Below are 25782 nucleotides of genomic sequence, written 5' to 3' on the forward strand. Positions count from 1 at the left end.
TGGTTTTAAAGGAATTTTCGTACGGAACTTAGAAATTGCGCCAAAATTTAGAGATCGCGTAGGTACTGGAATGAATCGAGCAAAACGATGTGCTCATACGAGAAATTGCGGGTTTGAGTGCATGCCTTCAGAGCATGATGGAGGCAAGTTACGTAATGAAGGCAGCTAGTCGTGCACGGACCCGTAATCACAGTTGCCGCGACACTCTTGTTTATGAACTCTTGCTAGTACTTGCATTATCTGCAAAGAGTATGGTCCAGATTACTTGAAGTAGTGGAGTGTCGAGTATAAAAGCATGACCTGCATACAAGCAGGACTCGAATAGAAGCCGATTTTCCAAAGCGCGCCGTGACACAGAAGCATGGTTTGAATAGAAGCACATGTACTTGCCCACTACATGTGTGACAATGTGCACTGTACAGTGTAGACTGAAGACGCTGACGTGGAAGCATGCTTTGAATAGAAGCATGTTTTGAATAGAAGCATAACTTGAATCGAAGGCATGGTTTGAACCCCGGCTTATACAGCCGTAAGCACCTGCTTTTATACGCGACATTACGGTATATCTGATCATGCCGGTGAAGAGTACAGAGTCATCATCACATCATCACACGCCCATAGCCCTAAGGCCGTCGGGGCGTCACAGAGCAAGTATGAACAAGCGAGCGCCATAAAAATCGATGGCGTGCAGCAGCGAGCATGGTAAAGAGTACATAAGCAGTTTTAAATTTACTTATGATCATGATGAAGAGCACACATACCCACATACCTGCTCTTCATAAGCTGCACACACAGAATGGTGGAGAAGATGAGCTTGTCCTTTTCAAACAGCGATCGGCACACGTTGTTGTAGATGCTGTGTGTGAAGTGGTCGTTGAGGTGGTCAATGCGCTCGGCAAGGTCTGATGACTTTGTACTGTTAGCAATGGACTAGAGAAAAAGACAAACACAACGCCAGTTAATTAAAGGGGAAGTTAAGGCAAAAATCAAAATTTCACCAGTTGTAGTCTTCGGGGTGCTGAGTCGAATGGTCTTGGTCCGAGAAAGCTGAGACGCTCCCTTCTTACTTGAATCCCAATCGAACTCGTGCACTTCCACCGAAACTGGGTGACTGCGCCCTACTAGATGGGGATTTGTATGCAAAATGTCACTAAAAGCGCCATTTCGTTCTTATAAAAGCACGGATGACCGCGATTGGCCCATATGTTGTACTCTTTTGGACGCTGCGTCGACTGGTCTTGGTCCGAAAAGGCTGCGATGCAGCGTTCCTCCTTTATTCCCAATCGAACATGGTTGAAGAAGTGGTCACGTGCTCCTGGGTGCCCAAATCACCTGGTCACCACCCCAGCAGGCGACAACTTTCACACCAAGGTTCAACTCGAGTTCAACTCGAGTGACAGGAGTGCACCCAAAAAAGGTCAAACAGGCTAGTAAGTTGTACCCTGCAGGCACGGTGACGAGGTGACTGGTGTACGCAGGAGCACGTGACCGCTTGTTCAACCATGTTCGATTGGGAATAAAGAAGGAACGCTGCATCGCAGCCTTTTCGGACCAAAACCAGTCGACTCAGCGTCCAAAAGACTACAACATATGGGCCAATCGCGGTCATCCGTGCTTTTATAAGAACGAAATGGCGCTTTTAGTGACATTTTGCATACAAATCCCCATCTAGTAGGGCGCAGTCACCCAGTTTCGGCGGAAGTGCGCGAGTTCGATTGGGATTCAAGTAGGAAGGGAGCGTCTCAGCTTCCTCGGACCACGACCATTCGACTCAGCACCCCGAAGACTACAACTGGTGAAACTTTGATTTTTGCCTTAACTTCCCCTTTAATCTTATGATATTGCCCCAGTACCTGGGGCAAAATCGACACATTTGAAAGTATGTTGCCGCCCTTATCGTATGGACTGGACAAAAAGAAAGAAAAAAAGACAGCCACCACCCGGATTCGAACCGGGGATCTCCTGTTTACTAGACAGGCGCTTTAACCCCTAAGCCATGGCGGCTTCCTTGGACCACACCAGTTTCAAGGGAACATTGAATATATTATTGTGGCCATAGAAATTTGAGCTACGTGACAAAAGCAGCACCAATGCTCATGTACCCAATGCGACCCTCAGATCGGTTATCGGAACGTGAATGATGTAATTGAAATGGATTCGCAGCGCTACTTTCGACCCGCGAGTTGGATTTCTTGGGCCGCTGCTGTATCAATTAAAGAGGACTGGCCATAGATTGGCATTCTTATGTGGCATATCGTTGACTTCCATTGAATGCCCATGTATGGAATCGGTATGCTAAGAATAGAAACCAGGGTTTTACTGAGAGTACTGTATGCTTTCCAAGACAGTTGATTGGCTGTCTACACGGTTACGGTCATGTGACAATCCTGTGCAGGACCGGTGTAGAAGCAGTTTTTGGTTGGTCTGGTCATACCCTAGCCATTCATACTTTGCGCATGATATGGAGGGTATACACATGACCTCCTCAGCAGTAAACACACGTTGATGGCCAAAGAGTTGGTCCGACCATGGCCTGACCAACCCCGGTTCAACCGCCCCCGTGCATTATTATTATTATTATTCATATTTCTCTAGGGCAGTCCCCACAGACCTATGGTCTCCTTACGGGGTACCCTAGCCAATCTAGGATTGCGATACGAAATTGACTTGGTGAAGCAGCAAGGCGGACCGATGTGTGATGCCATGCTGGTGCTTGCTTACCTGTAAGAATAGGTTGATGAACCATGTGAGTGAGTACTGGTACATTGGCTCAATGTTAGCCAGGTCAGAGATACAGAAGAACAGCACACTGCCGTGAATGGCAACGGGTGTGTAGCCATTACGTGTCTCATCAATCTGGATCTCAGTGGCTGTGGCTATTTCCTGCACAATGGAACAGAGAGACAATTGCACGCACAGTCTTAAGCAGCATGTTGGTCATATTGTATCGATCCAAGCCCCTAGCTCGAATGGCCTCAAACCGTGCAGGCAATGTGTTCGGTGGAAATTTCCAGCACTCATTTACCATGGTATCCCGTATAGAGATCAATGGGCTCATGATGATGCCTCAGTGGAGAAATACCATAAGATCACTGATGTTCCACTGAGCTTTATTTTAGTCAGACTCTTGACAACTGACTCGATGTATCACCAGACCCCCCCCCCCCCCCATTCTCCCCAAAGAACTAAGAAGATTCCCGTGATTCGGGGCATTATGTTTCGTGCAGGCAACAGTATAACGAATACTTCACCTCCCTGAACAGAACACCTGGTCTGGGTGGAGTAAGCGGCAGGGCAGCTTTTGTCCCACACTGAACCCTTACCTGTTTAGCCTGGATTTCTTCAGAGAGGACCTTTGAAGAGGAGAGCACATTGATAGCCTTCTCATCTTCCAAAATGTTGCCCTGAAGCAATACAGAACACACACAGGCACACACATACATATACACACGCGCGCACGCACGCACGCATGCACACACACACATACACACACACACACACACACACACACACAAACACACACACACACACACACACACACAAAAACACACACACACACACACACAAACATGCACATAATTTTTACTGGTACATGCCCACTGCCATACACTGGTCTTGTGGGTTTCCCAGGGAGAAGGGAGAGAGACTCGAAAGGAATCTTGGAAAGATGACTCAATTGGGTATCGAACCATTCCACGGACAATAGCCCCTGAGATCCCCAAACTCTGGGTGAACTGGGAAATCATAGCTACCACAAGAGCATGATGACTCAAAACCTCAAATCTTGACCCTTAGCACCATTTTCACATGCTCTGCACCATATTATACATGTCCACATACTTTCGCAAGTCAATGGCAAATCTGCTTTGTGCACACACACATACACATACATTGCACATGCGTATCACAAAGATCATATTACTTACCTCAGATGACGAGAGCACCTCAAGAATTTGATCTTCAATCTCTTTCAGCTACAGCAACATCAAAACAAGGAAAATGCAAACTCTGGTTGAGTCCAGGTGCTCATTATGAACCTCAAAATACCTTCACAAGAGCAGAGCACTGCCATCATACAGACCACAGCGATAATGTAGGTCCAGTCAACTCACGTGATCAGCTCCGCAATATACTGTATGTGAATACAACGCCCGTCTCTATGACACACTGTTGCAATCTATGGGACGCATACATCAATTTCCCGCCATTAGGTTTTGCGGGGCAAGCCCACCAGTACAACCATACACATCCTGATACCAACTCTGCATAATAGGTCACAAGGGCGTCGGAAGGTATTTTAGTGTGGTACAGTCACGACAGCCATCTGAAGTCCAATTTACTCGTGAGGGAGGGGTGGCTGAGCCGAAATTTTCGGAAATTTAGAGCCCAAATCAGTGCATTTTATTGACTCGCGAGGTACTTGGGGCAAATGGTGGTACGGTCAATACCGTAGTGACCGTACCGTGTGCGACACGCCTGGGTCATGAACCTTGTAAGGTCGTACTCATCAAATTAATGGGCTATAATGGGTTGTACCTGCCAAGTATGGGGTAACTTGCCCCACAAAAAGGTGACGGCCATATTAGATGCATACCTCCAATTCTTTCTCAGCCCCAACACTATGTACAGGGATTCTCTGTAAGCTCTTGCAGTCCACCTCTTTCGCAGAATTCAAGTCAGTGATGAGATGAGAGGCGTCGTGATCATACCTGTTTCTTGTTAGCTGCACTCTCCAGGATGAGTTCATTCTTCTGTGTTTCAAGCTCCGGCCGTTCCTTGGCCACCACAATACCGAGTAGCTGATCTTCCAGGCCAAGTGGTGTGATCATGAAATTCAGTAAGCATACCTGCAACACACACCGATACACACACACACACACACATAGACACACACACACACACACACACCGACACACACACGCCAAGGTGGCAAAGGAAGGCAGACTGGATATGTGAATGTCGCACAGTGAATTGTGGGCTGTGGGTAGTGTGCTGTGGGTGGTGGGTGGTGGGCTGTGGGTGGTGGGTGGTGGGTGGTGGGTGGTGGGCTATGGGCTATGTGCACATACATTACGTTACAAAGGTAGGCAGACTGGACAGGTACCATGTGTACAGTTTTGCTCAGTTGAAATCCAGTCGCATCACTCAAGTACTTGCCAGACGTTGAGCAGAACTTTCAATGATTGTACTAGAATTCTATTGATGGCCTAGCATACACATGTACGCACATGTGTATGCTAGAACATGTACTGTAAAAGCAGAAATGTTTGGTGGTGTTTTATTTTCGGTAACTTTGGTGCCGACAATTTTTACCGAAAAAATAAACCGCACCTAAAAGATTTGGGTCCATGTGCTATGTATGTACTACATGTACTAGAACACTTACCTGGAAAGCAGGTTTACCGAAAATTTCCCTCCACCGAACCGCCGATTTTGGAGAGTACCGAAAATATTACCGTGACCACCGAAAATTTCTGCTTTTACAGTACATGTCCACTCATACGCATGCATGCACATATTATGAATTCATACACACGCAGTGTTTAGCTTGCAATACGTACCTTGACTGAGACTTCTGGCAGGTAGTGAGGATTGCGCAATCGTGTCGTAATGTAGAAACGGAAATCTCGTGAGTACTCAATCACGTTCTCTCCAAGTCGGATGTACTGCATGGCAAAGAGAAAAAGAAAGGGTATAACTAACGTTCTGTGACATCAGTTATATTCCCACCTGTTCTTACTTCAAGGCAAGACAATTTCTATGCAAGCACTTGACCCAGTTTCATTGGCCCTGATCATTGCACATTATAATAGTCACATTCGACGTCACATGACATCCTTAGAAGATCAGGCCCTCTAGAGTTGGACGTCACATGACATCCTAAAAGAGGATCAGCCCATCTGATCAACATACTGTGTTAGTACGCAGAGCTTGTGATAGTTGAACCATCTCTACCTGCTGGACAGTGGTTAAGTTTGGGCTGTCTACCAACATTGATGTAGGAAGTTTGTTTGTTTATTTACGGATTCTCCAGAGGTAAATGGATACCTATCATGGGAGTCTCACCAAACCAATAAAATAATGAAAATAACATTATGTATGGAGTGCAAAAAACTCAAAATCTGAGATTTTTTAAGTCAAAGGTGTGTCCTTGCAGCGGTGGGTGCGGGTCACACAAGATTGGGATCAGTCAAGAGCACCGTATAATGTAATGAGGTGGAGATGAATTTCCTGAATCACTTTTCATGGCTCAGACCTTTTCCGCTACGTCTCCAGAATTGGTGCATGAGAACAAAATCAGTGGGCATTCCTAAACAGTATCCAAGGCAGGTAAGCAGCAGCATTTGGTCTTACACAGAATATCTTAAATCAACCATCAGACCACAACTGTTGTGGTCTGATGGTTGATGTGGTGGTGGATGTAAAATATTCCTACAAGTGGAATAACAACTGGAAAATGATGATATCACTCTGTTTCTTTCCAATGAAGCAGCTTCCTGCACAGCTCTCACCTTGCACTGTACAAGTAAAATCATACACTCACCTCAACACCACTCTGCTTGAAGGTTTGCTTGAGCAGGAGAGGTTCAAGCAGTGGGTCTAGTTCCTCGTCCACGTTCTCCAGCAGCACGGGTGTGCCGAACTAAGTGGCAGAACATACACACGCATGCACGTACGCACAAATAGACACACACATAAGCATGCATACACACATACACACACACACACAAACACACAGGAACACAGGAACACAGACACACACACACACACACACGATTCGATATCAATGACTCCGAAATGTGCAAACTTGGTTTGATACCCATGAGGTTGAGGGAGTGGAGAACAGCTCTTAATCATCTGTTGAGGGTATGGAAAAGGGAAAATTCGGAAGAAAATAATTGAGTGCAGCCACCAGGATTCAAATCAGGGACCCTTGCTTATGGTCAGCTTTGCTCTACCACTAATCTACGGTGTAGTCGTCGTCCAGGCCGAAACATAGCTACCAGAGACCATCCGGCATAAATCTACTGTAAAAGCACTACAAGCACTACAGGGAAATGAAGGTAGTGGCTGGGAATACTAGGTCAGTAAGCATGGACTTGGCTTTATACACGCAAAGTCTTACACTAAATGTGTTGGTCATAAGTTTGATAAGTCACATAATGTCAGTACATTAAGTATGTGACACCAACGAATTGCTGAAGATTAATACTCGTATCCTGGCATATAAGGTGAGAGAAACATCACCCGTCATTAGTGGTAAGTTGTGTGCCAAACTTCACACAGACACCACAGTGATAGGGCTACAAGAGTGGTGGTGTCCAACGAAACCTGCCAGCTTTCACAGCACAGGCCAGAGATTTCAACAGGAATTTCAACCCTGATCCAGGTGCACATTCAGCCAGGCTTACCGTGCATTGTTGTCAACCAGCGCCAACTAGACAATTCACACCTACACTATGCATCCACTCAGGATATGATTAGGAATATTTACCACCCTCTATCTTCAGCGTGACACTACTCGCATAATGGAGTGATGCATATACACACATACACACACACACACACACACACACACACACACACACACACACACACACACACACACACACACACACACACACACACACACACACACACACACACACACACATGCACACGTACATACCTGCACACTATTTTCCAATGTTCGGACGTAGTTGGGATCAGAGAGCTTGATGACGGAAAGCTTCTTTGTTTTCTCCATATTCTTCACCCACTTGTTAGCTTGACCTAAGTAGGAGAATTAATCACGCACGCAACAAAAGGAGATGGATGTGAGAACGAAGGATTAAGGACAGGAGCAGCAGCTGGAGAACTAATGCTGAAGTGTGCAGGGTGGAGAACCTACCAAATAGGTATAAGGACGAGTTCCAACATAATAGGAGCACATGCTTGGTCCAGAAAACCGGCATAGACACTTATGTGCTTGCTAAGAGGCTGAAATTGCCCCCCCCCCCCCACACACACCGTTCCCGAAGTAGGACGAAGGAGAGAGAAACAGGACCCATACACGGACACACACACATACACAAAATACCCACAAAGACAGACAAACAGACAGACACACACACACACGTGCACACACATACACACATACACACATACAAAGCAACACACACACACACACACATACAATATCCAGTAGCTAGTGAACTCACCCTGTGGGTCTATCATGAGTGGGAATCGTCTGGAGTTACTGACAACGATACCATTGTCGATGGAGAAACTATCAACGGGCAGGCCGGCAATCTGCCAGGCACGGATTTTCACCGGGTCACCAAGTGTAGCATTTAGACTGAACTGCTCGGAGCATGGGATCTTCTTGATGCGACATAGCTTCTGCCAGTCCGCCGTGCATTCCTAGTGGAGCATTGGGGAACACAAAAGAGCAGAGAGCAGATATAAAGATAGATAGAGATAGATAGGCAGATAGATAGATAGATGGATAGATGTATCGTAAAATAGATACAGTCATGTTGATAGATAGGTTGTGGGAGGTAAATTGAGATACATAGATCAAGATAAATTGAGATAGATAGATCGAGAGGGATTGAGATCGAGAGAGAGATTGAAATTGAGAGAGAGAGAGAGAGAGAGAGAGACAGACAGAGAGACAGAAAAAGAAAGCGAGAAAGAGAGAGGGAGAAAGAGAGAGAGAGAGAGAGAGAGAGAGAGAGAGAGAGAGAGAGAGAGAGAGAGAGAGAGAGCAGGTAGCAGATGGCAGATAGGGGGTGATATTCATTTTTCCGGAAGGTGAAACTTCGCAGTTGCTCATTTAACTTTACAATGACGGCAACCCTGGCTGCAGCATTTGCCCTAACACTCAGGGTCATCCCCATACAGACCCTGTCAGAGCATGCTCACAACACACACCGGTCTACAGAACATCCTAATACAGTACACAGATTGTCTTTTCTAGATGCATCGTGATCGGCTATCACCATGGGGAATATCATGACTGTGACGGCCACTATCACCAGCTCTGCTTACCTGCCGATAGTCAACGGTGAATGCACCCAAGTAAGAAACGACACCGGCTGCAAGCAGTACATCTCCCGTCAAGTCAATGTATCTGTGATGTGGGATACACACACACATACACACACACACACACACACGGTCCAGCGTAATAATAATTAATATTCATTTACAAAGTAGGTTTTAAAAGTCCTCTCTGCGCACAACGTGCTCAATGCCCGGGAGGTCAGAACGTCCCTACAAGTAATGCAAATCAGAGTTTCACGCTTGCGTGATCATCAGGAGAATATTGCTTGCCTGATGATCGCGCAAGCGTGAAACTCTGAGTTGCAGTAAAATTTCTTCCGTTCCACCTTATTTGTAATATTCATCTATACTCAAGTTTCTTGCTCTACGCAATCAACGGGAGACCGATTTGAACAAGAAAAGTCCATGATTAGGTATACACAGAGGCAATATGCTTTGGTTCTGCAAGAGTGCTCAATGCCTGATTCAGGCAGAGCGGCGTACACAAAGGCACACAATGAAAACCTTGGCAAATTAATTCCGCTGTGACTCAGAGTTTCATGGCTGAACCAATCATCAGACAACGATCTCATTGTGCGCCTTTGTGTCATGATTAGGTCTATTACACAGAATGCCCACGCATAGCCATCTTACCGTTGTAAAAGTTGAGCCGCTGCTTCACTCCATCTTGCCTTCTCGCCGCCCAGCCCACCAATGAGCGTCTCAGCTCTGGCAAGTTTCTTCTCACAGATGTCTATGTTAGATTCCAGGTCACGGCATTTAGCTTGCATGGCTGCAAACTGTTCATTCAGTGCATCCAGCTTGTCTGTAATCTGCCATGGACCAGTGCACAGGTTTCGGAAAGATCAAAGCAACAGAGGAAACAGCAAGGACGGAGAAGATCAGTTTTCGCATGCACTTGCTAAAAATAAGGTATAGTTGGGGGCACTGCAATCCGTCCTCTGCAGAAAAGGGTACGACGGCATTGCAGCCTATTGAAACTGATGTAGTGCATAGACTAAAGAAGCCAGTGTGGTCTCATGATCCTATAGGCATGTACAAGTAAAAGGATACTGAGATATGAGAGTTACTGTGCACATCACATATTGAACATAGCAGTTTATATGTACGGCATGGCATTCGACCAATATTTCCTCCGTCCTTGTAACTGTCCAAAAAACATGGTTCTTTTGGGGGGTGTCGCGGGTTTGGTTTCCAGGTTTCCTATGTACAGCAGGGGCGTCGGAACCGGTGCGGCAGGTGCGGCCAAAGCCGAACCAATAATTTTTGGAAGTTTTTTTTATTTTATTTTTTACATTTTCAACCTTGTTGATGGCTTGTCGACTCTTGTACAGGTACCATGTTTTACATCGACAATGCGGTGTGTCATCAGCATGCATATTCTTATTTCTCATATTATTCTGTAGCATTAAAATATGGCCTTTTAGGCCCAATTTTCAAAAAAATCCCGGGGGAGGACCCCCGGACCCCTCTCACACTTTCGCCGCACCAATGTTAAACTGCTTCCGACGCCCCTGTACAGTAGTGTGTCTATGCCCTCACCTCTTTCAGCGCGGCTCTTTTCTCCGTGAGCTTGGCCATCTGCACAGAGAGCTCACCCTCGGCTTCTTTCAGCTTGATCTTCTTTGGTGCTACCACCTGGCAAGGAAGATTGTGCAGACAACAAAGGTGAACTTCAGCAGCTACAACAATAACAGCATACCTTTTTATTTTTTATTGTTTATTTTACAAGATATACACAACTCATCGGCAGGCACATAAGGATAGCACAAGGTGAGATGGTGAGACCATTGCATTGCAGTTTGATCTGTACAGTCAACGTCGCGAAAAGCGACCCTTAAAAGAAAGTTTTTTATTCCCAACGTTGAACGTATACAGCCAAATGTTTACTAGCACTGGCGATCGGATCAATATTAATGAGTTATTGCTAGAACCGAGGTTGTTAATCGCAAGGTTGCCTATACATATGAACACTACCAGGTAGAGTGCGCAAGACAGTGCTATGCAACGTTGCGCAATATTGTGCAAGGGGAAGCATCATGTACATGCACACACACAGCACATGCCTCAGTGGGTAGGCCACCTTACCTTAGCCACTCGATCGTACACGTCCATTGCACGCACCCAGCGACACAGACCTTCACATGCACGCGATGCATTGGCAATGATGGTGGGTTCAAAGTCCGGATTTGTTACATACCTACAAAGCCAGACCAACAGGGACACAACAAATGCGCTTGTACCACTCCAAGCTGCTTCGAAGTACATCTAAAAGCAGAAGCTGGTGGTCTCGATTGTGATAACGAGCCTACGAGACCACCTCGTGCATGATGGTAGAAGTTCCAAATTCAGGGTTTATCCAAAGTCAAGAATCACTCAAGATACACCTGCACTCTTGTACAAACAGCCTTGGATCACATCAATGTACACTACAACTCACTGCTTGGCAAGTTCTTTACGAGGAATACAGGGCATGATTCAGTAGGAACTCCATACCAATGAAATGGCCAAGTTCTGATGGTGAACGACAGGCATGCGGCGAGCGGAGGGTTAAAACGGTTAAACAGGGGCGTCACCGGACCCCTTCACAGGGGGTGCACAGGAATTTTGCACAAGAAAAATTTGCACAGGAAAACCCGAAAAAGTCGCTGATAGTGAGCTGGCCAGACGCTTTCCTTTTTCGAGAAGACAACATTTTGAGAGGAAACAGCTCCAAAGACTCTTCAAGTGTGGTGACCTGGTAACTTACTTACTTGCGACCACACTGAATTATTTATTTCTTCTGTTTCAAACAAACACCTACTACCTAGCACGCCGCCGCGGGTGTAGATTCTAGTACAAGGCCAAAGGATGCAGCGCTGCGTACACGTGCACGCGCGTAGTAGGTAAGCACTAAATTAGTACAATCGGTCATGTACATGCACTCGCTACATGCACTCACGCGATCGCGGCAGACAAGTACAACTACAGTGCTGGCAACTGAAATCCGACCCCCTTGCCGCGCGCCGCGCCGGCAAGGGGGTCGGATTTCAGTTGCCAGCACTGTAGTTTTAGTGCATGCAGTTTATTAGTATTAGTAGATTCTACCAGCAGTACATACACTTTTCATAACCAGGAGTTCGCAAAAAACCAAGGTCGAATTTTTAGGGGGGTGCACGTGCCCCCCCCCCCCCCGTGCCCATCACGGGTGACGCCCCTGGTTAAAGAACCGCCAAATTACATGGCATGTACACAGCACTGCTCCAGACATGCACTGTGCAGCACCAACACAACATCAGCATCACTCACTTTTCTCGGATGATCTTGATAACTGCCGGCTCAATGTTGTCCTTATCATAGGCCTTGAGATGCTCCAGGAACTTCATATCGCCCAACAGCTTTTGTGATGGACCCCAGAAATCCTGAATCATACGACCTGATCCGCCTGGATCTGGCTTGCGTTCTGCTTTGATATTTTTCATGATGCAGATGGATTCCATGACCAGTTTGACAAGTGCTGGTGGATTCTGCAAATCACATTCAATACAGAAAGAAAGAAAGAAAGAGAGAGAGAGAGAGAGAGAGAGAGAGTAAGGGACTGTGTGTGTGTGTGTGTGTGTGTGTGTGTGTGTGTGTGCGTGCTTGTGTGTACGTGTGTGTATGTATGTGCTTGGGTGCATGCCCATGCGCATGTGTCTTGTTCCGTTTGTCCTAATATATTTGTTCACAGGTTTGGTCACGTTGAAATAGCACAGAGGGTGTTAATGTTGTGAAGCCACAATGGGTGGTATTCGTGTATCCTTCTGTGGATCAAAGAGAGAAAGAGCAGGAGAAGAAAATGGGGGGGGGGGGGAGGGGGTAGAAAGATAGACAAACAGATAGAGATAGGGAGTAATGGATAGATAGAGAGGCAGGAGAATGGGGGGGGGGGGGGGGGAGGCAGCAAAGAGTGGAATGCACTGTAAATCCGATTATCATACAGTCCGCTACAAACCTTCATGGCCTTGACAAGTGTGATGTCAGCTGGCTTTAGTGTGTTGAGTGCAGATATGGCTGCTTCCAGTGCCGGTATGGCTTCAGCCAGGTCACCTTCACACTCATCTTTGATAGCCTTGGCGGCGGCCGCAGCACGATTAGCTACTTCTTCATCTCCTGCTACAATCTACACACAGGCAGAGAGGGACGGTTCCATTCCAGACATGTACCGTCAACTTCGGTAATACCGACTGCGCATACAATGACAATTCCCGAATAACGACAGAATTTCCGCACCCAGAGCAAAATCCCATCTAACTGCAATACAAATAACGAGGCTTCGCGAATAAGGTCAAGTTATGCTTCTATTCGAAACATGCTTCTACGTAGTGTGCGGTTTGCACCTTGCATGCAAGTAGGGATGCATCCCTATACCTTGCATGCATGCAGGGTTGCATTCCTGTACTGTGGACTACAGTCTACCCGTACACTGCACGGTGCGTAGTGTCACGCATGTTCTGTGAAACGTTTCCACTCAAATCGTGCTTCAAAACGTCATTTTCAATTCGAGTCTTGCTTCTATATGGGTCATGCCTTTATACACGACATTACGGAACATTGCTTGCCTGATAATTGTACATAGTGCATGAAACTCAGAGTAGCAAAACACAACGAGTGATCCATTGTTTGTTGACATGCAACAATACATGTGTACTATGACCATGTGCATGTGTACCAGGTGCTGGTGGAAGTGGCTTTTTCAGGCCAGTGAGTCCCTATTTTTCATCCCCCCCCCCCCCCAGCCGTGTGGCCTATTTTTCATTTGTTTTCCCCAGCCGTGTGGTGTAGACCAGGCTAAAATTCGTGGCGGTCAATTCACCAGCCAGCCTTGCAAGCTGTTGAATGGTGTAATCCCAGCATAAGATGCTATGTCTAACATAGCGTGTTCACTATATCGCTTCCGCCATGGGCATGTGTGTGTGTGTGTACCAGGTGCTAATATTCACCTGTTTCTTGGCTTCGACTTCGATCGTGTCCCTTTCGATGACCACCATTAGCTCTTGCGTCTCTGTCTGTGTCTTGATGAGCTCCGGCTGCAAGGCTGTCAACTCCTCTTTCATTACGGACACCTACCGCACAGAGCAATAACAACCAGCAGCAATACAGCAAGGCAGAAATGTGTAGTCACTGTCCGAGATAATAAAATAGTCCTCATTTATACATTGGAATGTGCTGAGCTCCTGGACGTTTGTTGTTCTCACATTCTGCTGACTGTAATACACGCCTATGTCTGTAGTTCCTGACAAAACATCGTGATTCTAGTTCCGGCTTACAATATACTCCTGAAAATATGGTAGTTGAAAAACTGCCAGGGGACAATGTCCGGTCACACATGGTGCTGCGCATTGGAAGTGTGTTCAGATATGACTGAGTAACTTGATTACTAAGTAGTAAGTGCATCTCTCTCTCTCTCTCTCTCTCTCTCTCTCTCTCTCTCTCTCTCTCTCTCTCTCTCTCTCTCTCTCTCTCTCTCTCTCTCTCTCTCTATCTCTCTCTTCTCTCTCTCTCTCTCTCTCTCTCTCTCTCTCTCTCTCTCTCTCTCTCTCTCTCTCTCTCTCTCTCTCTCTCTCTCTCTCTCTCTCTCTCTCTCTCTCTCTCTCTGTCTCTGTCTCTGTCTCTGTCTCTGTCTCTGTCTCTGTCTCTGTCTCTGTCTCTGTCTCTGTCTCTGTCTCTGTCTCTGTCTCTGTCTCTGTCTCTGTCTCCCTCTCTCTTCTCCATGAGAGTGCCTCATCCAGATATCCACCGTTGTACCACCTCCACCACAGTCAGGCTGGTGTCATAGGCTAAGCAGCGCTCGAACGTTCACAACAGGGAATTTCCCATCATGGGGTAGTTTGGGGGATCGGGGATTGTTTATTTGCACATTTTACATCGCATGTCAAACGGGCAGTTCTGCTCGGGGGGGGGGGGGGGGGGGGTATAGTGCCTAAGTCAATAATGAGGTGGCTGTAGTGTGTCAAGTACCTTACTCCCTTATGCTGTGTCTAGCCACCATGGGAAATTCCCCATTACCTACGAAGGGTTCAGTAACCCCTCCCCTTTACCTATGAAGGGTCAAATTACCCGTCCCATTTACCTGTGAAGGGTCAAGTCACCCGTTTCTTTATCGGTCAAGGGTCTAATCACCCCTCTCGTAACTTGCGAATGATCTAATCACCCGTCTCTTTACTTGTGATGGGTCAAACTACCCATCCCCTGGACCTGTAAAGGATCTTATCCCCTTTCTTATGGTTAATAAATATGGTGTTAAAGACACACCTGGCAATATGGCAGTAAACACACGCCTGCCCACACACGCTCTCTAAGCTGCAAAGTTCTGGCACAGAGCTCTCCTTCTTACCACCACCACCACCACCATCAGTTCGCGCCTGGCGCATCATCAATGCATGGTTGGCGGTATCCGATATAGCAAGCTGGTACATCAAGTACCACCATATTTATCAACCATAAATACAGCTGCAGTGGTGTCTTCAACTTCATGATCCCCTCTCTCCTTGGTTTAATTAGACACGATTACCCCTGGGGATGTTTACCTGCGACGCTGCAAACTGCAACTTCTCTAAACCGGTCATGTATCTCTGACGGAGCTGAGACGTCTCCTTGCGCTTCTGACTGAGCAGGACTTTGAATGTCAAGATGAGCTCCAGGTACGACGTGGGTGTCACGTAGTTATGGCGCCGTAGTGTCGAGTAGAATCTAGAGAAGCGGAAAAGAAAAGAAAATTAATAACAGCAAGAGTTCCCTCAGGCCCTTGCAGCGTTCCACTATACATTCATCGATTAAACTAATAATGAAATAAACTCTGCAACGCCGCTTTGTTGTGTGGCCATGGCTGCACTGATTACTGTCTTCTTCGCTCTAACCATTGGCTATCGATCATGGTTATAATCAGGGCAACCCCTCGTGGATAATGCGGGTAGAAAACGGCAGAATTTGGTAATATTTCTAGCATGTTCCCTGCATGTTTGGTACGTGGATAAAGAAATGGAGCAGGATTCAAGAAAGTGCTTGCCATAAGTTTGTATGATTCTGCCGCAATGTTTCTGCTTTTCGAGCAGAATCCGCCAAAGTTTCGAGCATTATCCGCCAAGTGCTGGTAACAGTAATCAGGGATAGTAATCAGGGATCAGGGATCAGGGATAGTAATCAGGGATCAGGGATCAGGGATAGTAATCAGGGATCAGGGATCAGGGATAGTAATCAGGGATCAGGGATCAGGGATAGTAATCAGGGATCAGGGATCAGGGATAGTAATCAGGGATCAGGGATCAGGGATAGTAATCAGGGATCAGGGATCAGGGATAGTAATCAGGGATCAGGGATCAGGGATAGTAATCAGGGATCAGGGATCAGGGATAGTAATCAGGGATCAGGGATCAGGGATAGTAATCAGGGATCAGGGATCAGGGATAGTAATCAGGGATCAGGGATCAGGGATAGTAATCAGGGATCAGGGAAGGGATCAGGGATCAGGGATAGTAATCAGGGATCAGGGATCAGGGATAGTAATCAGGGATCAGGGATCAGGGATAGTAATCAGGGATCAGGGATCAGGGATAGTAATCAGGGATCAGGGATCAGGGATAGTAATCAGGGATCAGGGATCAGGGATAGTAATCAGGGATCAGGGATCAGGGATAGTAATCAGGGATCAGGGATCAGGGATAGTAATCAGGGATCAGGGATCAGGGATAGTAATCAGGGATCAGGGATCAGGGATAGTAATCAGGGATCAGGGATCAGGGATAGTAATCAGGGATCAGGGATCAGGGATAGTAATCAGGGATCAGGGATCAGGGATAGTAATCAGGGATCAGGGATCAGGGATAGTAATCAGGGATCAGGGATCAGGGATAGTAATCAGGGATCAGGGATCAGGGATAGTAATCAGGGATCAGGGATCAGGGATAGTAATCAGGGATCAGGGATCAGGGATAGTAATCAGGGATCAGGGATCAGGGATAGTAATCAGGGATCAGGGATCAGGGATAGTAATCAGGGATCAGGGATCAGGGATAGTAATCAGGGATCAGGGATCAGGGATAGTAATCAGGGATCAGGGATCAGGGATAGTAATCAGGGATCGTCGCAAAACTGCGGCCGGTTTTCGTCGCCACTGAACCGGACATGCGGCTCATTTCGTACCCGGACACCTGCCCATAACGTGTGTGACGTTAAACATGAACACAGCTTGCTGCTATGCCGGACCATGCAAATATGCATATACAAAATTGTGCAGTCGACTCTACACTACAGACTCGACCGACAGAGACTAGCTAGCTGCCAACGGGAAAAGTCGGAAGAAGAAAAAAATTGACTGTCAGTTTGTCACCAATAGAACTCGAAGCGGTGGCGCTCACGGCCAGTCGGCTACTATCATTCCGTCTTGGAGGTTATATAACAGGGATCGATTTATCCGGGTTCGCATCGCAGTTTGCGAATCAAAATTCACTGGCTGCGATTCGCTTTTCGTTTTTTATCGCCCAAAACTGCGATGCACTACAAAGACCAGTTGTGTGCAGTCTACATTTTGTACACACTGCTGACTAGGGAGTAGTATTTTACTACTCCAACCAACTGGCCTGTCCTGCTCAGTCCGCGCGGGTCGCGGACTCGCGGATCGCGCTCTTTCGATTTTGGACACTGCACTAGCACTGGTCGTACATGACTGCAGTCTTCTGAAGTTTTGTACACGGCGGTGACTTTTCCTGATGTTCTCCTTTCTTCTTTCACTGTCAAGCTCAGTTTGTTTCTGTTCGACAAGGCACAGTTGAAGTAGATGGTTCTTAGTCTCATGTAGCCAACATGTCAGTGAATCTGATCAGTGATTCACTGTCCAGAAGAGGGACAAAGAACTGGACGCGCCAGGAATGTCGATTCGTTTCGATGTAGAAAAGCGAAATTCGATGCGCTTTGCACGAAATGTCACGATCGTTTGAGCGCTTTCCTGAGGTTTCTTTGTCGAAGGAATCAGCGGAACTGCCCTGTTGAAAGACATTGTGTTGTGAAGAACTCGAAGACGGCTGGACGCTGAACATGTAACGTGCCCAAGCGAAAACTCTAACGTAAATATTCAGGTCGAACATTCGCTTGGAAAAGCAAATAGCAACTGCAGCTATTGTCCTCTTCTTTACGAAATCCTGCAATTGTACAAGCTATACATGTAAACTTTTGATGAAGGAAAACTGCTAATCAATACTGGGAGTTGCTAGTCAATTGTAAAACTGTGTAGCAGTGACTGCTATGCAAAAAAATCAAAGTAAATCGATCCCTGTATAAGGCCTAAGGGGAAGTAGCCAAGTAGGGGCGTGAGCCCGCCGCTCGGCACCGGGAGTTGCAGCTTGCTCGACTCGACTCTACTGATTGAAGAGAACCCACACCTTGATCTGGTGAGCTGCGTCGTGTTGATTTTATAGTCAGATGTGCGACTACTAGTATTTGATAATGCATTTCTCCATGGCAGAGACTAGTTGCCAAGGGGAAAAGTCTGAAGAAGAAACATCGACTGTCACCAATAGAACTCGAAGCGTAGGCCCTAGGCCGATACATGCAGATAGTACTACTATTCCCGTGTGCTCAATGGTATCCTGTCACTGCTTACTACTCAGCATGACCGAAAAAGGGAGCAAAACATAGAAAGTGCTCCAACAAAAGTTCGCAGTGAAATATTTTTCTTTTTTCCAGCTCAGATAGTTCTTTCAAGAACCCTGCTTACTAATGAGCACATGCCGCGAGCACTTTGGCCTGTTGTCGCCATTCCCGTGTAATTCCACCGTTGCCCAGTGTTTCTACTTACTTCTCCGAGAGACGTCGGACACTCTGGTGGAAGTGCTTGCACAGCGATACACACGCCGAGCGTATGTCATCCTCCATGTCGACGTCTTCCAAGAACCTATTGGCAACCATCTCGAGGGCGTCGTCTGGCCACGCCTAGAGACAGTTTGACAGTGAGGTGGCAACACAACAAATGAAATCATCCTGCAGTACACAGTATAGACCTTCCTCCTCATTCCTAAACCCCTTATTAGTTCTCACATTCGCTTCCATGTAACCGGGCTTGTGTGTGTATTGGCGAATTCAAATAAAGAGTATAAAACCCAGTTATCTCTCTCATCCGGACCTCGAAGTCAAGGGGATCTCGGTCTACCGGGCCCCCTATGAGTGGGCATTAGTGGAAATGTTACTTGTTTGCCAGTTACTGTGGAGATAAAGACTATATTAATGGCAGATCCCTGGTCCTTCCTCTTTGAAACGTGTGCGATTCAGAATTTCCGACGTTTCAAAGTTATGGGCAATACTGGGTCCCGGACCGCTCTTGTAAGCTAGACATGAATGCATTGGGCTTCAATGGAAAGCTGAATCCTTGACCGGCGTTGAAAAGGGCTTACAAGCGCGTTATCCTATGCAGCAAATATCCCTCACGAACGCCATTGCTGTAGACCTGGAGATTCATTTGGCTTGATGTTCAGGGCGCCGCATTTCGGCAAATACGGCATTCTCCGGATTATAAGCGCACCCCATTTCTTCCTACAAAATACAGACAACTTCCCTATTGATCACCATCAATTTGATCATCGGAGTATAAGCCATACCCCTCTTTTTTAATACAGCTATGAATAGGATGAAGGCCGCAGACATCACGCAACTACGTTACTTGCTCGACATGTATGACTGTGTATTTCATAACAAAAATATTATTGAAACCCAGAATCCATTTTCTTGTTCCTATCATAAGTGGGAAAAATACCTCTTTTTTTAGTTGAATTTTGAGTGTTCAAAGAGCGGCTTATACCCTGGAAAGAACAGTAATGAGAATCCCTACTTCTCACCTGGAACCAGTCAATGGTGCAGCAATTGATCAGCGAGGGGAACATTCGCAGTCGATTGCGTAACGCGTCGCCGATTGGACTCATGCACAGTACGATATGCAGTCGTGCCTTGACACGCTCCACAAAGAAGTTGAACATGGCGAGAGGAGTAGCTTCTATCTTACGACCCTGTATAATACCATCAACATATTCACCACAAAATAATATAAAAATTATCAAACCGCAAAGTGAACAATTCAGTCAGCATCAAACAACACCCCATGCAGAGAAAAGTTGGAGGGGGCCGGAGGCGGGATATTGTTTTTCAAAACAATTTGCTGATACCTCTAAAACAAAATCTATATACATGTACCGTACATATTGAATACTCCTTCAGATGTCTCTGATACCATGCCCTCCCCCCCCCCCCACCCCCACACGCCCCAAAAACACCCCTACCCACCACCGGGGACAGGTACCTATCAGTCCAATCATTAATATCTTCTAGTTTTCTAGAAAGTCATTATCCCCAACCCTCTACACACGTCAGCACCTCCAAACACATGTAAGTACCCCTCCCACCACCACCGCCTCCAGCAGCATCGAAAACACACAGATACACACACACACACACACACACACACACACACACACACACACACACACACACACTCGCCATACACACTCGCCATACACACTCGCCATACGGCGCCTACCTCAGCTCTTGCTATGCCTTGCATCTTCTCGATGACATCAGCTTTCTCATCAGCAGCAAAGAGGTTAGGGACATCTCCGGTATTCAGGATCATATTGATATCTTCCACAAACGACTCGTCTTTGATCTGATTATCGCTGAAGAGGAACACCAGCTGTTTACCTTCTATGCCCGCCTTCATCATGATCTAGAAATCACAAGGGAATGAGAGGATGTAGAAAGGAAAAGGACATTACGGATACAAGTTCAGATAACTCTCCACCACTGTAACTAGATACTATAATTATACAGTTAGAAAGTGCAACAGCTTATGCACAAAAGTTGACAAAGCTGATACATGTACATGTTTTCCTTTCTACATTAATTAAACGCCCGAGTTTCGAATAAGAGAATGATTATATAGAGTCAATTATCGTGTCTGTTCCCGGGGGAACTCACGACGGCCAATATCACCCGGGGAAATCCAGCGGCAGACGCAGTGCCTAACGGTGGGGGGGGGGGGGGGGGAGAGGATAAGTCTCGCAACCACTGGTACAAGTCCGAAATCCCATTTGCCGCATCCATGTACCCCTTGTGCCTGGCCACAAGATCTTCCTTGTGTATGTGTGCATGCATGTGTGTGTATGTGTGTGTGTGTGTGTGTGTGTGTGTGTGTGTGTGTGTGTGTGTGTGTGTGTGTGTGCGTGTGTGTGTGCGTGTGTGTGTGTGTGTGCGCAGATCTTTTTGCGTGTGTGTATGTGTTTTCTTTGGGGAGCTCTCTGCAACGCATCCTTGCCATGGTCCACGCACGCGGCGGCGTGATGTCATCATAGATAATCTCCGCTGCATCAGCCCTCCTGTGCCTTCTGACTGCTGGTTTGCTGCTGCCCAGGATCGCTCTGCCTGGAGGCAGATTGCTAACTGTCACCTGCCCGCCCGTGCTCCCCCTGATCCTGACTCTGGCTTCCGCTTTACAGGCGGAAAGGTCTGCCGTCCCGGGGATCTCAAGTGCCACGTTCCGTACTGTAAAATCTAGCAGATGGTTCCTGCGCTATCATTGCTGTTGGCAATGGGCATGTTCAAGGTTCAAGTTGTTCATGTGCCTGTGTGTGTGTGTGTGGGGGGGGGGGGGGGCATGTGTGTACATTATTTTGCACTCTTTTGTATTGAGTAGATTATTCGAGCTACTCAGACTGGCACTTGCGCCAACATGAATGGAATTTTATGCCTCTTCATCAGCAAATACCAGCGTAACGGCAACACTGCAGCTCACCTTCTTCAAGTCATCTCTCCATTCCACTGTGGTGTAGTTCTTGGTCAGTTCAATCTGGAATAGGTCATAGTCAGCCATAAAAGCTGCCATTTTCGATGCACTCTGTCGACCACTGCCACCCACACCTGACAAAAAAATAACACAGTGGATAGTCAATGGAGGGTACAGTTTGACTTCATGCCTTGTTTCCGCTATCCTATAATGTTATAGAATGTCCCTAAGATATAGTTCACAGCGGAACGGAGTTCATGACGAATATCCTAGACTACCGCGTGCGTACCTGCGATCTTCAACCCCTTCCCACATGCATGTGCACTCACCTGGACATGTGCACACCCACATGCACACACACACGTGCTCACACACACATTAATTTAACACAAACACACACACACACACACACACACACAGTTCACCCGTAAATCCTTACCAACGAGGAGAGCATGTCCGTCATCTTGCTTGAGCACACGGCTGATACGGGAGATGTGTTCAATAGCAAAACGGAACATGACTAGAGCCATTGGTGCTTTACTCATCTGATTGTAATCGTCCAAATAACTGCAATCACAAACCGAAAGAAAGGAAAATTCACAAAATTGTCTTACCACCTGCCGATACAACTTGTACTGAGAAGGGCCAACCAATGGCTTGTCCACCAACTATTTATACAACTTGTGTTGAGGAACATAACCAGCTTAGAAAGTTTCGCTTGACAAACAAATGAACAAAAGTACAGTCGTGCTGAATGAAATCCCCCGATCGAGTCACTCAAGTACACGCCGGGCATCCCCCAGCTCTTGACCTGCGAACACTGGGCTGTGAAATCATGCACATTTGTACACATTACCTCTCCATGGTGGCGGTGAGCTCTGACAAGTCGGCGACTTCATCGTACGTCTTGACATCAGCTTCCGGGGACATGTAGTCTCCAAAGAATAAACTCCTGCAGAGACATGATAGAGATGAATACAAGAATCATGCGTGTGAGAAAATCCCATAGTAAGTCAGCAAGGCAACGGGGCTAATTCAGCACAGTGGTTTTTATACAGCACATGGCATACCAGTGCTGTACATACAGCCTGGCGTGTAGCCAGCATGGGGCACCCCTTAAAATATCTCACCTCCGTTCAGCATGCACATAATGACCATGAATGACATGCACCAGCCATCCTACATATATTCGGCTTTGCGGCCCCTTTTAACCCATTCAGCGCTACTGGGCCTTGCCTATGGTACTCTGCATATAAAATGCTAAAAACAAGGCAAATAGAAAGTTCTAAAACTCCAGGGTTCTGGCAACTGGGTCCTCAAATATTTTGGAAATGATTGCCAAGACTATCAACCACAGGGTGACAGAATCGATACAGTCCCCGAAAAGAATAGCGCTTCACAATAGGGGACGCAAGTTTGCTCAAATTGCGTGAAATACGCTAAATGTGTGCAATTGCGACTGAAAGATCGCTGAAAAGAGAAGAAAAAAAGACGCATAGTGTTATCAAGCGGGATTCGTACCGACGACCTATCGTACAAGAGGCAGGATCATGATCCAACTGACTAACAGTGCTTTTACACACCTGATAGTGACGGAAATCACTATATATCCCATGACGTCTATAGACGTCATCCCGCGCATGGGGGGCATTTTCAATGACGTCTATAGACGTCATCAGCGTTCAATGGGTTAAAGGGGAGTCCATCTACGCCCCTGCAGAGCTATACCAGTGATGGTGAAAACTCTGAGAAGGCCACCATGTTGAGATAACACTGCGACTAACCTCATGTTGTCGTCTTCCAACGCCTTTCCAGGAGTGGCCAGATGCAGGAATAGCTTGTCCAGTGTGACCTTGAAGTGCTCGTTGACCTGCTCCTTCATCATGCCAAAGAACATCACTCTGTACAGGATTGGGGAAGAGTGCGGCAAATGCATACGTTCACACGCGTAGACACGTACACACAGGTACACACACACGTAATTACACATACACACGTACACACAGGTACACACACACGTAATTACACATACACACGTACACACAGGTACACACACACACGTAATTACGTATACACATGTACACACACAAACACACATATGCACGCACCAGTAAAGCTGACATGGTCATGTCTTTGGGGCAATCGGTGTGCTACACCAGGGAACGGAGGTCTCACACAAGGCTGAGAAATGATATATTATGTTTTTGATGTTACAGCACGGTGTGCTTGGAGAATCAGCTGCTTACTAGTAGTAGTTCCATTGACCTCATATTTACACAGAATACCTTCATAATTTGCTCACCCCCCAACGCCCCTCTCTCTCTCTTTCACACATACACACACATACACACCTGACCTGACCTTTGACGCCCATCGCCGGAGGCGATGATAGCAATGCTACGGCAGAAGCCATAGCAACTTGTGCTGGGATTACACCATTCAACAGCTTGCAAGGCTGAAGAATTGACCGTCACTATTCAGCCTGGTCTACACCATACAGCTATTTGGAGTGACATTACACACACACACGCACGCACGCACGCACGCACGTCCTAGAGCTCAACCAACGTCAGACCACTAACCTATCTCCATCATCAACGAGGCGGTCGTAGAAGACGCGGTAAACCTCATGAATCCACAGACGGCTCAGCTTGTCTCCTTCCTTCAAGTGCGTTGCAGGCACCAGCAGCACACCTCGCACAACACGTGCAAAGTCACGCAAGTTGAACACGTAGTGCGACTTGGTGGGCGTGGGCAGGAAATGAGATACGGCCCATTTGTAAACGTCCATCGTAGCTGCTATCATAACCTGTCATTGCAGCGGCAGCAACAGTAGCAGCAGGAGCAAAAGCAGTTGCGAAAGCAGCAGTAACAGCGGCAGCAGCAGCAAGAGTAGCAGCAGCAGAAGAAGAAGCAACAGCAGCAACAGCAGCGACAACAACAATACAAATTATGATCACACTACAAACACGGCACGGACCAATCTAAGGACACAAAACTAGCAGCAGTGCTATCGGCATGGCAATGTAACATGAGTTTGCACAGAAAGGCTAGGCTTATTCCTGTAAGAAACCATGAGAAGAACTGTTACAAACAAGAGCTAGGTTTCTGTTACTGTAAGTCGACAAATTTTCAGCCCATTCAACTTTCGGCCTCCCAGGGCTAAAATCCATTTTGGCCGCATCAAATTTTCGGCCTGTATTGCTGTACACGCTATCACACTGAACCGTGCGAAACAAAATTTCGGCCGCAACAAATTTTCGTCCAGACATGACCAGGCCGAAAATAGCCGAAAATAAATATCAAATATGCACCGAATACTTGTTGACTTTAATCCAGTAGGCTAAAGTTCAAACCGGGTATAAAGGAAATAAAGTGAATTTAAAATTTCACAACTCGCGTGTGACCCATTCAGACTGCGTTTTCCGTATCCGTAGGAACGCCACTACCCTCAAGGATCAAGGCACAGATGCAGCTCCGGTGGATATGAGTATCTGAAACCCATCACAAAGTGGTCAAAACCCAAATCCAAATTGTCTGCATCAATGATATATCAACACATAAACCAGGCGTACACGACAATGGCTCATCTTGAATATCAAGCTTGTGTACCTTTCCAAGTCGGTTGAAGGTAGCGTCGAAGCCATGTCCGAAATGCCAGTCCACAATTGAAGTGAATATCTTGGTCATTGTGTTGTCATCGAATGACTCGATACCGACGACATTGAAATGTCGTGTGATGCGCCCCGTGATGTGATTACGACCACCTCCAGGTGGACCCATAGCACATAGCATGATCTGTGCATTACAGACACATGTGGGTACACGGGCAGTCGGGCACATACACACACATGCAACCACATGCAACCACACATAAACACACAAAAACACACACACGTACACACACACACGCATTTTGTCATTTCCTCTTTCTTTCTTGTTGTACGAATTGG

General features: G+C 46.7%; 1 protein-coding gene and 1 non-coding gene across 2 annotated transcripts in view; both read right to left on the reverse strand.

Moving 5' to 3' along the window:
- Positions 1–25782, reverse strand: part of LOC135825092 (dynein axonemal heavy chain 3-like) — a 107812-nt gene that overhangs the window by 17591 nt on the left and 64439 nt on the right. Inside the window, exons 51-76 of the mRNA XM_065337830.1 lie at positions 25442–25627; positions 24412–24638; positions 23614–23730; positions 22686–22781; positions 22269–22396; positions 21839–21963; positions 20588–20773; positions 19893–20060; positions 18860–18993; positions 15597–15759; positions 14010–14132; positions 13022–13189; positions 12337–12554; positions 11137–11248; positions 10591–10686; positions 9682–9860; positions 9034–9115; positions 8202–8403; positions 7670–7773; positions 6545–6643; positions 5562–5666; positions 4710–4847; positions 3927–3974; positions 3324–3404; positions 2722–2883; positions 770–930 (exon numbers count right to left, since the gene is read on the reverse strand). Of these exons, the coding sequence (XP_065193902.1) occupies positions 770–930; positions 2722–2883; positions 3324–3404; positions 3927–3974; positions 4710–4847; positions 5562–5666; positions 6545–6643; positions 7670–7773; positions 8202–8403; positions 9034–9115; positions 9682–9860; positions 10591–10686; positions 11137–11248; positions 12337–12554; positions 13022–13189; positions 14010–14132; positions 15597–15759; positions 18860–18993; positions 19893–20060; positions 20588–20773; positions 21839–21963; positions 22269–22396; positions 22686–22781; positions 23614–23730; positions 24412–24638; positions 25442–25627 (3608 nt within the window). The remainder of the gene's footprint in view (positions 1–769; positions 931–2721; positions 2884–3323; positions 3405–3926; positions 3975–4709; positions 4848–5561; positions 5667–6544; positions 6644–7669; positions 7774–8201; positions 8404–9033; positions 9116–9681; positions 9861–10590; positions 10687–11136; positions 11249–12336; positions 12555–13021; positions 13190–14009; positions 14133–15596; positions 15760–18859; positions 18994–19892; positions 20061–20587; positions 20774–21838; positions 21964–22268; positions 22397–22685; positions 22782–23613; positions 23731–24411; positions 24639–25441; positions 25628–25782) is intronic.
- Positions 1932–2004, reverse strand: Trnat-agu (transfer RNA threonine (anticodon AGU)). The gene has a single exon. It is a non-coding gene; the product is annotated as a tRNA-Thr (tRNA).

The sequence above is a fragment of the Sycon ciliatum genome, chromosome 9 (genome assembly GCF_964019385.1).
Source record: "Sycon ciliatum chromosome 9, ocSycCili1.1, whole genome shotgun sequence".
NCBI classification, from domain to species: Eukaryota; Metazoa; Porifera; class Calcarea; order Leucosolenida; family Sycettidae; genus Sycon; species Sycon ciliatum.